The sequence below is a fragment of the Neoarius graeffei genome, chromosome 24 (assembly GCF_027579695.1).
Source record: "Neoarius graeffei isolate fNeoGra1 chromosome 24, fNeoGra1.pri, whole genome shotgun sequence".
NCBI classification, from domain to species: Eukaryota; Metazoa; Chordata; class Actinopteri; order Siluriformes; family Ariidae; genus Neoarius; species Neoarius graeffei.
The window spans coordinates 32,837,673-32,853,545 of record NC_083592.1 but is presented as its reverse complement, the minus strand read 5'-3'; the positions used below and the strand labels follow the sequence as shown (position 1 = coordinate 32,853,545).

General features: G+C 39.5%; 1 protein-coding gene across 1 annotated transcript in view; it reads right to left on the bottom strand.

The window, feature by feature from the left end:
- gldc (glycine dehydrogenase (decarboxylating)) overlaps positions 1-15,873 on the bottom strand; it is a 59,275-nt gene that overhangs the window by 22,836 nt on the left and 20,566 nt on the right. The window contains exons 3-12 of the mRNA XM_060907072.1: positions 7,934-8,069; positions 7,316-7,480; positions 7,153-7,230; positions 5,435-5,582; positions 5,054-5,250; positions 2,492-2,588; positions 2,301-2,406; positions 2,070-2,209; positions 1,868-1,948; positions 1,592-1,689 (exon numbers count right to left, since the gene is read on the bottom strand). Coding sequence (XP_060763055.1) covers positions 1,592-1,689; positions 1,868-1,948; positions 2,070-2,209; positions 2,301-2,406; positions 2,492-2,588; positions 5,054-5,250; positions 5,435-5,582; positions 7,153-7,230; positions 7,316-7,480; positions 7,934-8,069 — 1,246 coding nt within the window. The remainder of the gene's footprint in view (positions 1-1,591; positions 1,690-1,867; positions 1,949-2,069; positions 2,210-2,300; positions 2,407-2,491; positions 2,589-5,053; positions 5,251-5,434; positions 5,583-7,152; positions 7,231-7,315; positions 7,481-7,933; positions 8,070-15,873) is intronic.

Genomic DNA, 15,873 nt, shown 5'->3' with positions numbered 1-15,873 from the left:
CGACAGCGCTAACCACTACACCACCGTGCCGCCTTGTCAAAAGTTAATTAGTGAAATTTATTTCCTTCATGTGGCCGAGATCAAACAGTAAATAAAACAGTAAATAGCTCTATTCCACAACTACAGCAATCCATATTATACCAAGAACCGCTCAACTAAGTAAAGAGAAACAACACCCATCATTACTTTAAGACATAAAGTGACTTTTAATTAATAAAAAATAAAAGAATAAAACAGTGAACTACAAGGTGTGTCCAAATTTGACAGGTACTCTATATAAAAGTCATATGGAAGGTGATCTCTCATATCTCAGAATTCAAATGTCAAATTCCTTGACTTTTCCTGATAAAATGCTGAATTTGCATGAATGGAAAAAACAGGCCACCTTTGTGCTGAGCAGACAAAACCAGCCACAGTATTTTAAACCCAGCCATTTGTGAGCTTTGTTTACTAGGTCAGAGATGTTTTCAGTACGAAAGTGTGTGTTGTTCAAATGTTTTCTGCTTAAACACAGTTTAAAAAAAAAACCCTGATAAAGAAAAATACTGCATGGAAAATATTACATTCTGATAAATGGCAACTAAGATTTAAAACATGCTACAAACAAAATTCCATGGACCTTCCATGACTTGGCTGAAAAAAGGTCGAATCCCCTGACTTTCCATGTGACCCTAGCTGTGACTTACTGTGAGACTAGGGAAGTCAGTCAGTTATGTAGTTTTTCCAGACAAGCTTTAGGATGTTATATAACATGCACTGTAATATTGGGTTGTGTGGTTTATATTTGTTCAACTGCATCCTTTCCTAAATTACAAAATTGTCTTTTGTAATCCCAGATGTTATCCTGAAAATTTACATTTTGCAAAACATCATAAGTGACAGTAAAATGATATAATTTACGCAGAGTCTTTCTGCTGATGTGATTATTTCAAGTGCATGTAACACCGATGTCTCAAATAATACAGGTTTATTAGTCATTAGCTAATAAAGCCTTCCCCACTAAAGGAGAAAAAGTCTTAAAGTTTCACACGATTAAATATTATTTCACAATTATTTGCCAAAGGCAAAGTGAACATTGGTGAATAATGACCGAGATGACGTCGAGGTTATTATTCGCCGATATTCACTGAGCCTGATCATTGTTTTAGTATAAATATGCAGGTGATTATTTAAAAATTTTTTAAAAAATTGCATTAAAAAAAAATATATTCTCTTTCAAGCTTCAAAAGCGGCATGCGCATGTAATAAAAGCGCACGCAGACTTGCGTCACTTATCTATGCCGACACATAAAATACTTCGTTTTGAAACAGATAAAATAAATCACAATTCTACCTTACCTTTGAATAACTTTAGACCAAACTTCATAGCATCTTTAGTGCTTTTAGGAACAGCATTTTCTTTCATAGTTTGTAATTCTTCCTCACTTACGCTGACGAAGCGATTGGCCGCCATTTTGCCGAGGTCAGTATCGAGAAATAGTCCGAATTTCTCGATCAGTGCATGCAATTTTCTATAAAAATCACCTGTGTATTTATACCAAATTAGAAATCATACTTGGTGTGGTGTTAAGCTGAAGAGCTCATCACAGACCTGTTGAACACTGGATGGGTGAGGAACTTGCTGGTCCTCTTGAAAGGACTCGCTAGCAGGCCTTTGGGACTCTCACTCATTTTTTCAGCAATAAGTTCCTAAAACAGAAAGCAACCCAAGTAATAGTCAGAAGGTATTGTTCAAGAAGCCCTTGAGCAAGGCCCTCAACTGCTTAACTGTATCAATCAGATCAATGTAAGGCGATCTGGATAAGAGCATCTGCCAAATACCATAAATCTAAAAAGTCTCTCATCTTAGGCTTTACTTGGTACTCACAGCAGAGGATTCACATCCAAACACCCAGAGCAGGTCATCCAAGTCCCGCTCTGTAACGGTCTCATCCAGAGACACTCCAAGCTGAAACCGTTCAAATAAAAATATTTGAAATGTTCAAGGAGACCTTTAATAAGAAACGTAACAGAGTGTCATAGCAATTCAGTTAACGTACTCCTCACACACATTGCTGGAAAGAACTTACCATTCCTTCACCATAGATTCGTAGATTGATCTTGCGCTGTGCAGCCTTCTCCAGTATGTCTTTGGCAGCTACACCACAGTGAATCTTCAGGGTGTCAAAAAACGTTTCGTTCTGGAGTTTGTGTCCAGATCTGATGAGTCCTATAATGGCAGAAACATGACTGATAAGTTACAGTGACATTCACGACAAACTCTGGCTCGTGTATCACAGAACAAATGACTGACGACAAACCCTCAGCGAGAATCAACGTTGCTTTGTGAGTCCTTTCAGCAATGTGTTTCAGACCTTGTGGGCCATGGTACAGTGCATACATAGCAGCCATGTTTGCCAAAAGAGCCTGAAAGGACATATTAAACAGACGAGTCAATCAATCAACGTTGCCGTATTGCATTATTTAGTGCACTACAGTTATAGTTCTGTACCTGAGCTGTGCAAATGTTACTTGTGGCTTTGTCCCGGCGGATGTGCTGCTCTCTGGTCTGCAGAGCTAGACGATATACATCTTTTCCAGCAGCATCCCTGTGAACAAAAAGGATAGGGATATAGCCACACATGCTGGGTACTTACAGATAGGTCTGCAAGTCGTGTGCATGTATTTTAAACACAAAATGGTGAATTTACTGAAAGGAATGGTTTCTTAGATGCGCGTGTACATTTACGCACAGCTTTAACCACGCTGACACAAAGCATGGTTACATGTTGCAGAACATTTGTAAAAAGAGTGCCATCAGAAAACACCTCGAGTTAAATTAAAAGCAAAACGTCCGAGCTCATTTTAGGTAACCTTTGAAGCGGTGCGTTTACATACTAGATAAGGTTAATTGTGGGTGTGTCCATATTTAAAATGAGCTGTGACATACAGTAAATGTGTATGACAGCTATGAGAAATTGGTATTAAGTTCATTTTTTATACTTGTCCATATGACCTGCATACACACCATTGATGAATCCCAATTTTATTGTGCATACAGAATTTCTAGATTATGCAAATAGCAATTTAGACCTTTTTGGTGATCTTGATTAATGAGGCACCAGTTCTTTTTTATGCAAGCAATAATAAAGTCTTTGTTGCAACCAGGGCTTTGAACCGGTTCAAGGAACGAAAACGAAAACCGGGAACTTTTTCTATTTCACATGGAACAGAAACGAAACCAGAAACTTTATTATTTTTTATGTTCCGGAACAGAAACGCTTATTAAAAATAATGGTAACCGGTTAATACCGGTTTTTATTTCGTTCCTCAAAGTTTCCGTAGCCTACAAATAAAGTCATTCTTCTCCTGCGCAAGTTTCTATGACCCGCTGGGGTTCACTTCCTGTGTGACGTTCGCTGACTGAATGGAGAGAGCGGGAGGGTGGACTACTATCACGTCTCCACATCTTAAATAAGAGGTAAATATTGCAGTCTATCGTTATTCAAAAACGTCAATTTCAAACACGATATCAATATATTTGTCCACGTTAATGAGAGGCTCGCGAACATTAAATGACGTTAACCTCTGTTAGCCTATCAATGCATAGGGCCTGACTAGCCTTTGGTAACACACTAAACGAATTATCTTTCATTTTTGGCACTTTTTCTGTTTGTGTAGATGGGAAGACATACTGAGAATCCAAATCGCCAACATTTGAAATAATTGTTTTGAATTATTTCTTGTCTTATTTAAATGAAGGTTGTAATAGAATTAGCCTACATTTGGCTTAGGCTGGATGAGACAGAGACATAATCTTATAGCCATTTGTTAAACAGCTGACAGGGAACGTAATTAACCGTTCCGGGAACGAAATTTTTTTGTTCTAACCGGTTCGGGAACGTCTATTTAATGGTGGAACCCAAAACCGGAAACGTTAAAATTCCGTTTCTGTTCGGAACGAACCAATAGGAAAAAAAAATTCTGGTTCAAAGCCCTGGTTGCAAGTGAGGGAAAAAAATTTCAGTGTAGCATTGTTAACGGGTTTGACACTAATACCATATTATATAATTGAATTCATGGTGTTCAAGTCATACATACAAAAATAGGTATCCTATGGGTACATGTGGCTACTGCTTAAAAATAAAATTGTTTTCTGATTCCATGTCCAGACAGTAAATATAGCATATATATTTACTCTGAGGCAGCAGCCACAAAAATGAACAATTTAAAAAACAAAAAGCCAGAAGTAAAATATACCAAGTGTCTATACTTTATATTATTCTACTCTTACTTCACAGTTTTCGAAACTGAAACCTCCGAACCGAGGCTGACATGCACACGCTGTCGTCATGACCCAAACTCTTATTTCCCGAAAAAGGCCTGGCGCTAGAGCTCAGTGGTCTCAATACTCTTTTCGACAACTTCCTGGAACAACTCAGAAGCGCGTCACATCTACATCACACATGGGACCGCTGGCCGAAGAAGGCGAGGAAAGGGGGACAACCTGGAGTACATTTTAAAATAGGAACGCACTTTCCCTCGGTAACAAGCATAAACATGTCTGAAAGCGATTTCTTTAATCTGGTCCATTTATTTCGAATGGTGAACCGAATTGCATACGCTCACCATCCATTTTAATCAGAACACGTGTACGCGCATGCACATAGTGGCTACAGCCTCCATATGAGGCAGTAGCCACAAAAATTCAAAGAACAGAAGAAGCCTTTATCTATCACACATACACTCAAGCACAACGAAATTCCTCCTCTGCATTTAACCCATCTGAAACAGCATGCACACACAAGTGAGCGATGAGCACATGCACATACCCAGAGCAGTGAGCAGCTATGCTACAGCATCTGGGGAGCAGTTAGGAGTTAGGTGCCTTGCTCAAGGGCACTTCAGCCATGATACAGAGGGAGGGGAAAGTGCTGTTCATTCACTCAATTTCTCCTCCCTGGGAATCGAACCAGCAACCCTTTGGGCCCAAGGCTGCTTCTCTAACTTTCAGGCCATGGCTGTCCCCACAATATCAATAACAATATTGCAATCACCTATTATAAAAGCTTACCTTGTGACTCCAACCATCCTTCCTGGCATCATTCTGACCAAGCTCTCCTTGACTGCGAAGAAGGCAGCATGAGGGCCGCCATAACAGAGAGGAACTCCAAAGCGCTGGGAGCTACCCATAGCGATGTCCACCCCGAATTCACCAGGCGGGCGCAAGACACAGAGTGCCAACAAATCGGTAGCGCAGCATGCCAGAGCCTTTAATTGAAATGTAATATAAAGCAAAGGAACAATTGTTATGGCAGAGTCTCAAATGGAGGGAAGGTAAAAAATAAATTAAATGTCAGTATAAAATGCATCAAAATGATAATCATTTCCTCCGGCTTCTTACAAGTTAAAGAAACTGTCAGGACATTCAGCAGCCCTACTGTGCAATACATACCCCACCCTTATGAGCCCGATCCACAAGTTCGGTCAAGTCTTCCACCCTGCCTTCAGTGTCAGGGTACTGGAAGAGCACACCACATATATCATTTCCACTGAAGTCCATCTCATGGGGCAACTTCAGCTCAGTTTTCACCCCGATGTAGCTACAAATCGCAAAGGTTACAAATTACTATAAACGACTCTTTAAAAAGACACAATACTAGTGCATCTCAAAAAATTAGAATACCATGAAAAAGTTCCTTTTTTTCATAATTTAATTCAACAAGGTAAACTTTCATATATTCTATATTCATTACATGTAAAGCGAAATATTTAAAGCCTTTTTTGTTTTAATTTTGATGATTATGGCTTATAGCTCATGAAAATCAGAAATCCAGTATCTCAAATTATTAGAATATTCCCTAAGATCAATCAAAAAAAGGATTTACAATACAGAAATGTCCAACTTCTGAAAAGTATATTCATTTATACACTCAATACTTGATTGGGGCTCCTTTACCATGAATTACTGTATCAATGCGGTGTGGCATGGAGGTGATCAGTCTGTGGCACTGCTGAGGTCTTATTGAAGCCCAGGTTGCTTTGATAGTGGCCTTCAGCGTATCTGTATTTTTGGGTCAGGTGTTTCTCATCTTCCTCTTGACAATACCCCATAGATTCTCTATGGGGTTCAGGTCAGGCAAGTTGGCTGGCCAATCAAACACAGTAATATCATGGTCAGCAAACCATTTGGTAGTAGTTTTGGCACTGTGGGTAGGTGCCAAGTCCTGCTGAAAAAGGAAATCAGCATCTCCAAAAAGCTCGTCAGCAGATGGAAGCATGAAGTGCTCTAAAATCTCCTGGTAGATGGCTGTGTTGACTTTGGACTTGATAAAATACAGTGGACCAACACCAGCAGATGACATGGCACCCCAAATCATCACAGACTGTGGAAACTTCACACTGGGCTTCAAACACCTTGGATTCTGTGCCTCTCCACTCTTCCTCCAGAACCGTGATTTCCAAATTAAATGCAAAATGTACTTTCATCTGAAAAGAGGACTTTGGACCACTGATCTTTCTCTCTTTAGCCCAGATAAGACACTTCTGACATTGTCTCTGGCTCAGGAGTAGCTTGATATTAGGAATGCGAAAGTTGTATCCCCTTTCTTGAAGATGTCTGTTCTTGATGGGTCTTGATACACTGACACCAGCCTCAGTCCACTCCTTGTGAAGCTCTCCCAAGTTCTTGAATCAACTTTTCTTGACAATCCTCTCAAGACTGCGGCCATCCCTGTTGCTTGTGCACCTTTTCCAGCCACCCTTTTCAGCAATGACCTTTTGTGGCTTACCCTCCTTGTGGAGGGCATCAGTGATCATCTTCTGGACAACAGTCAAGTCAGCAGTCTTCCCCATGATTGTGGTTGTGTATACTGAACTAAACCGAGAGATACACTGTGTTCATACTGTTTTACTCAAACTCAAAATGAAATATTCTAATATTTTGAGATGGGTTTTTTTATGTTTTTGTACTGTATGCCATATTGATTAAAATTAAAATAGAAAAATGCTTGAAACATTTTAGTTTATGTGTAATGAGTCTATAATATAGAACATTTTCGCTTTCTTAAATAACTGATGAAAAATATTGAACTTTTTCACAATATTCTAATTTTTTGAGATGCACTAGCATATGGTTTAACTCAATAGTGTGGCTCAATCATGGTGATGTACTTGGCTCTGGTTTGCACCACTGCAATGGTCTGGGGATGACAACGAGGATCAATGTAAAACATCCTTCTCTTGTTTTGCCTGCAGACATAAAGCAGTCAAATGAGCCACACATGCAAGCAAAATAAAGTGAGGCATTTCAGGTTCATCCTCCAAGTCTTCGAACCTGTGGCAGAGCTGCATGGCCTCGGCGGCAGCAGTGCCTTCGTCCAGCAAGGACGCGTTGGCCACTTCCATACCGGTGATATCACACACCATGGTCTGATAATTGAGCAGACTCTCCAGACGACCCTGCGCGACCTCTGGCTGGTATGGAGTGTACTGGGTCACCCTGTGAAGAAGAAAAGTTTAAACAGAAATCCAGGACCTAAAATGGCAGTTAAAAATTGTATTGTAGCCCTAATATGCAAAAGTACCACATGAACAAAACAGCAGATGTGCTTTTTGGGTATTAGAGTATAAAGGCTTTTGCAAAAGCCTGCTTGACTGTACAATTAGATAATGAGATTTTAAAAAGGGAGGAAAAAACTCAAGTCAGAACATAATGCAAGTCATGGGGTTTAACTCAAGTTCAGTATGCTATTTACAAAACAGGAATTTAATAGGCGCTAGCTTATTGGACTTGGACTGCCTGAAAACTGATGTGGAAAATATCACTCCGACTAGTGTGTTGGACCCTGCAAGCAAGCTACATATCTCTGCAGGTCTCTACTAATAAAATTCATTTCACTGCACTTGGGCTTGCTGTTGTATAACAGGCATAAAAGGGATAAGGAGGACACACCATCCAGAATTTTCCAGAAGATTTCTCTGGATGGCAGGGGGCACGGAGCAGCTGTAATAACCCATTCCGATGTAGGACCGCCAAATCTTGTTCTTAGAAGCAATCTTTTGGAGGAATTCGAGAATTTCATTCTCACCTGTGAAGAGTCAACAATCATTTTCACATTAAAAAGTTTTAAATAAAACCATTTCATTTGGTTTAACATGCAGGACATTTGGAAAACAACAACAACAACAACAACATGCATTCACTTGTGGAAGGGTTTGGTATCACTTTGTTGAACGTGGACCATTCTCCCATGTGACTCCACTGGGGCCACAAATAACTAACCATAAATATAATTCAACTTGACATGCAGGAAAATGCATGAATAAGGCCTTTGGGACAAAATTTTCATACAAAAAGGGGAAAAATCTTGTTGAGATGCAGCACACAAGTACAACCCCGATTCCAAAAAAGTTGGGACAAAGTACAAATTGTAAATAAAACGGAAATGCAATGATGTGGAAGTTTCAAAATTCCATATTTTATTCAGAATAGAACATAGATGACATATCAAATGTTTAAACTGAGAAAATGTATCATTTAAAGAGAAAATTTAGTTGCTCAACTGTCTTAGGTCTTTTTTGTTGTATCTTCCATTTTATGATGCGCCAAATGTTTTCTATGGGTGAAAGATCTGGACTGCAGGCTGGCCAGTTCAGTACCCGGACCCTTCTTCTACGCAGCCTTGATGCTGTAATTGATGCAGTATGTGGTTTGGCATTGTCATGTTGGAAAATGCAAGGTCTTCCCTGAAAGAGACGTCGTCTGGATGGGAGCATATGTTGCTCTAGAACCTGGATATACCTTTCAGCATTGATGGTGTCTTTCCAGATGTGTAAGCTGCCCATGCCACATGCACTAATGCAACCCCATACCATCAGAGATGCAGGCTTCTGAACTGAGCGCTGATAACAACTTGGGTCATCCTTCTCCTCTTTAGTCCAAATGACACGGCGTCCCTGATTTCCATAAAGAACTTCAAATTTTGATTCGTCTGACCACAGAACAGTTTTCCACTTTGCCACAGTCCATTTTAAATGAGCCTTGGCCCAGAGAAGACGTCTGCGCTTCTGGATCATGTTTAGATACGGCTTCTTCTTTGAACTATAGAGTTTTAGCTGGCAACGGCGGATGGCACGGTGAATTGTGTTCACAGATAATGTTCTCTGGAAATATTCCTGAGCCCATTTTGTGATTTCCAATACAGAAGCATGCCTGTATGTGATGCAGTGCCGTCTAAGGGCCCGAAGATCACGGGCACCCAGTATGGTTTTCTGGCCTTGACCCTTACGCACAGAGATTCTTCCAGATTCTCTGAATCTTTTGATGATATTATGCACTGTAGATGATGATATGTTCAAACTCTTTGCAATTTTACACTGTCGAACTCCTTTCTGATATTGCTCCACTATTTGTCGGTGCAGAATTAGGGGGATTGGTGATCCTCTTCCCATCTTTACTTCTGAGAGCCGCTGCCACTCCAAGATGCTCTTTTTATACCCAGTCATGTTAATGACCTATTGCCAATTGACCTAATGAGTTGCAATTTGGTCCTCCAGCTGTTCCTTTTTTGTACCTTTAACTTTTCCAGCCTCTTATTGCCCCTATCCCAACTTTTTTGAGATGTGTTGCTGTCATGAAATTTCAAATGAGCCAATATTTGGCATGAAATTTCAAAATGTCTCACTTTCGACATTTGATATGTTGTCTATGTTCTATTGTGAATACAATATCAGTTTTTGAGATTTGTAAATTATTGCATTCCGTTTTTATTTACAATTTGTACTTTGTCCCAACTTTTTTGGAGTCGGGGTTGTACTTTAACTTAAGTAAAAAATTGACTGGACAACTTTCACTTGTATCGGAGTAACGTTTGACCAGTGGGATCTGTACTTTGACTTAAGTAATGAAGTTGGATACTTTGTCCACCTCTGGGTAGAAGCTGTTTTTAAGTCTATTTCTACAAGATTTGATGAACCCGAAACATTTTCCAGAAGGCAGCAGTTTAAATAGATGATGTCTGGGGTGAGAAGGGTCTTTCAGTATGTTGGCATGAAATTTCAAACTGTCTCACTTTCAACATTTGATATGTTGTCTATGTTCTATTGTGAATACAATATCAGTTTTTGAGATTTGTAAATTATTGCATTCCATTTTTACTTACAATTTGTACTTTGTCCCAACTTTTTTGGAATCGGGGTTGTAAAACAAGTTATGCATCCATTTATTTAAACATGGTAATGCCTCAGATCTAGTAAGATGTATTACGATGTCTATTTACTCTAGTCACTGTAATGGGTTTATGCTGGATGTTACCATCCAAAGTTGGTTATTTTCAAATAACAGCATGTTCTACATGACTAATCTTTACATAAATATTTATAAAAGAACTGGTTCTGTAAATATCCTGCATATTGTCTGTATATGGTGTACTGTTTATATTGTTGATAGCATACATATACTGTAAACTATAGATATTGTATATTGTTGATATTATAGATTTTATGTATAATACAGACATTGTATATTATTCTATCCACATTCACTGGATATGAGTAATCGTGCGCTCTGATTGGCTACTCTACTACTAGGCTATCAGCTCATAGATAGAAAAAAAACGGCAGAGCGTGTTGAACCAACAGAGGACAAAAAAACTCAAGTCGAAAACAACCCCCCCCCCCCCCCCAAAAAAAAAAAAGGCAACAAAATATGGGAATAAATATCTTTTTTTCCCCTCAAGAATTATTATAGCATTTTTCACAAATTGCTATTGTCATTTCGCCAGTTTGTTTACATTCTAAGCCGAATTGGTTTTGCATAAAGTTTTTATTTAGAATTTGCAAAAAATAAAAATGCTCCGTTTCTCAAAATTCAGTGAATGTGGATATAATAAAAAAAATTATTCCACTCAATCTCGTCGTACGTGGCTTATAGATCATGTACAGCTTGATTTTGTGGAATAACTTAGTGTTTATTATAGATGGATATATTAGTATAATACAGATATTTTAGATATATCGTGTATAGGTATTGTATATTATGTATATTGTATATAATATTTATAATAGTTACTGTAGATTGAATATATTGTGTAATGTCTACATTGTTCATATTGTACATTACATATACACATTTTTCTTATATTACATATATTCACACTTCTTTTTTCCTTTTCCTTCTGTATCACTAGAGAGACACCAACTGCCAGAACCAAATTCTTTGTGTGTGTCAACATACTTGGCCAATAAACCCGATTCTGATTAATCAAGTCGGAAGCGGACGATGGTCAACATGTGGGTTGTTTCTTGCTGGCTTTTGGAGCTAGTTTAATTGTAGTTGCTCAGATGCACTGGGGCATGCTGGAATTCCCGCACATTGCGGTGCAGCTTGGTATCACAGCAACTCAGCAGAGCATGGACAATAGCACACACACTGAACACACCCACCCATGCAGCAAAATCTGCTAGACTCAAAGTCTGGCTTGAACCGCACCAGCCTTTAACTACAAACATCACGCCATAGTGTTTCTGTTCTGCTGAAAAAGTTCTCATCTTCCCATCATAAACCTCTCACACTGAAACAACAAAAATTCTGCCAGACGATTTCTTACAGAGATAGATAAATTAGGATAAATCACACTTTAGCCCCATTTTATTGACCTGGGATAAATACATTTATCCCAGGTCCATAGTTGGCCAAATTGGAGCATGTCATATGCGGTTAGCCTTTGTTTGGCCTCTCTTTCGGAATTTGCAAAGCAAGCTTTAGGCGGTTGAACCAGCAAAATCCAGTTATGAGAGGGAATCCAAAATCCCCCATGGAGCTCTTCAGCATGGCCTGTTTTACTAATGATTACTAAAACCTGTGACGTGGAATGGAACGGGATGTGACATGACATCGTTCATGGTCAGTGACTTCATGTGACCAGAATAACTGTCACGGACATATTCTCGCTCACGGACTTTGAATTCTTGTCACGTCACGTCCCGGGGGATCTTACCTTAGCTGTCCTGCGTCATGGTATAGTTTGGATAACATACTCTAGTTAGCGAAGAGTAATCAAAAGAAAGAAAAAAAAAAAGAAAGAAAAACAAATTAGTGTGTATGTGTTAATATTTATTTCTTCTTTGGTCTTCCACATTTGCTCGGACACTTGATACATTTTAAATTCTTTGCTTTGTTAATTTCATCCTGGGTTTTATGCCCCAGTCCTTCACATGATGGATGATACCACTGTTTACATTTAGTCCAACTGAAATAAAATTCACTATCCTCTGGCATATTGCAGGAACAGTAGAACCGCTCCACTGTTAAGGCATATTGCTTTTGGGAACCTATTAATATCTGGGTGTGGTCAAAGAATGGAAATTGAACTATTTTTTGGAAACCTTTTATTAGACGTTTCTTCATAACTGCTTTTTCATATTATATATTATATAAAAAATTATTGATGGGCATATGCCACTGCAAATGGAAGAGGCATTAGCAATGGCAAAGAGCCAACAAGCCCATTACCCTGCATGTCACATGATATATAATTAATGATCAACAGTTTGGACTTGGGTGACAACTTTACCAATTGCTCTGATCACTTTAAAGTGCAAATAAGACCCCCCTGTACTGTCAAAAAGACATTAACTGTACCATCTTCACAATCGAGAAAATAATCCAGTGGTTTCCACGACCTTCCAAGCCACTATTTATGATAGGTCCAGATACTGGTGGTGCTTTAATTGCACCAACCTCTATGCAAGAATACAGTCCCTGCATAGATGGGAACTGGTGTTTCATTGTTGTCGTTTATGACGTCACGCCACGCCCCGTTTCATTGTCCCGTCACGTCCTGGTATTACAGTGGCAGGATGACTACTAGATTACACAAAGTACAGTGCTTTGAAAAAGTATTCATACCCCTTGAACTTTTTCACATTTTTCCACCTTACAACCACAAGCTTAAAAGTTTTTTATTGAGATTTTATGTGATAGACCAACACAGAGTAGCACATAATTGTGAAGTGAAATGAAAATGATAAATGGTCTTCAAAATTTTAAACAAATAAAAATCTGAAAAATGTGGTGTGCATTAGTATTCAGCCCCCTGTACTCTGATACCTCTAAATACAATCCAGTGCAATCAATTGCCTTCAGAAGTCATCTAATTAGTTAATAGAGTCCTACTGTGTGTAATTTACTCTCAGCATAAATACACTTGTTCTGTGAAGGCTTCAGTGGTTTGTTAGAGAACACTGAAGAACAAACAGCATCATGAAGACCAAAGAACTCAGCAGACAGGTCAGGGATAAAGTTCTGGAGAAGTTTAAAGCAGGGTTAGGTTATAAAAAAATATCCCAAGCTCTGAACATCTCAAGAAGCACTGTTCAATCCATCATTCAAAAATGGAAAAAGTATGGCACAACTGCAAACCTACCAAGACATGGCCGTCCACCTAAACTGACAAAGCGAGCAAGGAGAGCACTGGTCAGAGAAGCAGCCAAGAGGCCCATGATCACTCTGGAGGATCTGCAGAAATCCACAGCTCAGGTGGGAGAATCTGTGCACAGAACAATTATAAGTCATACACTCCGCAAATCTGGCCTTTTTGGAAGAGAGTGGCAAGAAGAAAGCCATTGCTGAAAGACAGGCATAAGAAGCCATGTAGGGGACACAGCAAGCATGTGGAAGAAGGTGCTTTGGTCAGATGAGACCAAAGTTGAACTTTTTGGCCTAAATGCAAAGCGCTGTGTGTGGCGGAAAACTAACACTGCTCATCACCCTGCACACACCATCCCCACTGTGAAACATGGTGGTGGCAGCATCATGCTATGGGGATGCTTTTCTTCAGCAGGGACAGGGAAGCTGGTCAGAGTTGATGGGAAGATGGATGGAGCTAAATACAGGGCAATCCTGGAAGAAAACCTGCTGGAGGCTGCAAAAGACTTGAGCCTGGGAAGGAGATTCACCTTCCAGCAAGACAATGACCCTAAACATACAGCCAGAGCTACAATGGAATGGTTTAGATCAAAGAATATTCATGTGTTAGAATGGCCCAGTCAAAGTCCAGACCTAAATCCCATTGAGCATCTGTGGCAAGACTTGAAAATTGCTGTTCACAGACGCTCTCCATCCAATCTGGCTGAGCTTGAGCTATTTTGCAAAGAAGAATGGGCAAAAATTTCAGTGTCTAGATGTGCAAAGCTGGTAGAGACATACCACAAAAGACTTGCAGCTGTAATTGCAGCAAAAGGTGGCTCTACAAAGTATTGACGTGGGGGGCTGAATACTAATGCACACCACATTTTTCAGATTTTTATTTGTTTAAAATTTTGAAGACCATTTATCATTTTCGTTTCACTTCACAATTATGTGCTACTCTGTGTTGGTCTATCACATAAAATCTCAATAAAAAACTTCTAAGCTCGTGGTTGTAAGGTGGAAAAATGTGAAAAAGTTCAAGGGGTATGAATACTTTTGCAAGGCACTGTATGATAGAAGAAGAAATGACAAAACAAGAATTTTTCAACTAATTATTAGTGTGCTTGCCAAAGGCAGGCACACTATTGTTACATGGGTGCAAGTATAACATTTTCAAAAACCTGAAAAGTCTGACAAGGTCAGACATGCATGGTTAAAATGGGGTGAGCCCCCCTTAGGGCTCGAAAAAAAATTTTTAATTACAAGTTAAAATGGTTGTCTCTCATGCAATCATTTATAATATTAATAGTTATATGATTTGCACATCCACATCAAATGTTTAATACATTTCATCAATTCATCTGAAATAATATTTCAAGTACAAGGCTTGATCTTTCAAAACAACTAGCAACTACTAATTTAAATGCTGAAACAACCATTTTTAATATGCTTTTGCTGTGATACCTTTTTTACAATATATACACTGGAATAGCTGTGTTGATTTGGTCGAACAACGTGCTACGTGCGTGAAACAGGATATCACACATGTAGAACACCGTGAAACAACGGGCTAGTCAGGACCGCTCGTCGGTGAGCGGCGTATAAATTGAATGAGGTTTGTGGCGAAGACTAGATGAAAAGATTTGTCTTGTGCAGAGACATTACCGGGTTACCGCGGTACAACGCTGAGAGTGAGACAGTGAGAGGGCCACCCCCCCCCGAAAATCTCAACGGATTTACACAATTTGGAAAAATGACTTTTTCAGAACCGAAAAAAACGGAGCTTCCGGCACATGCCGGAAAACTCGCACCCATGTTGTTGTTCTTAAGTTTACTTACTCTGCCTTATTCCAACACGTTTTTTGGATCCACTACTCCTCCTAGGTTGTTCGAGATAGAGACACCGTTCCAACTCTGAGACGTCTGGCCCGAAGTGGTGTAGTGTGCTTGTATACAGCTTTTGGATCAACGCGCCTGTTCGTGTCGTTTTTCTTTTGTTTTTTTTCCCATAGAGAATGAATAGGGCTCATGAATCGAATCATCCTACTCTGACACGTTCCATCGCAGTGATACTTCAGGCCAACTCCCCCGACACATACATGCAATCAGTTCTGACCCGCACTCATTTTTCCTTTCTTTTTGCTCATCCCTTTTTCCTCCATAGGCTTGCATTGATTTTTGGCCCCATTGAAAATGAATGGTGTTTCAGGAGAAAAACTTTCACTCTCCATCAATTTTTTTAACCAAGTGACCAAACTTCAAGAAACTTCACTTGATGCCTCAGACCAAGTCCCCACACAGATCCATCCCCTCATCTGAGACCTGCACTCGTCTTTTCCTTGGTTTTCATGCATCTCTTTTTACCTCCATAGGCTTCCATTGATTTTTGGCCCCATTCAAATGAATGGAGTTTTGCTCAGTAACACTTCACCACACATCCACCAAACTTCACACGGCACCTCAGGCCAAATCACCCATCACAC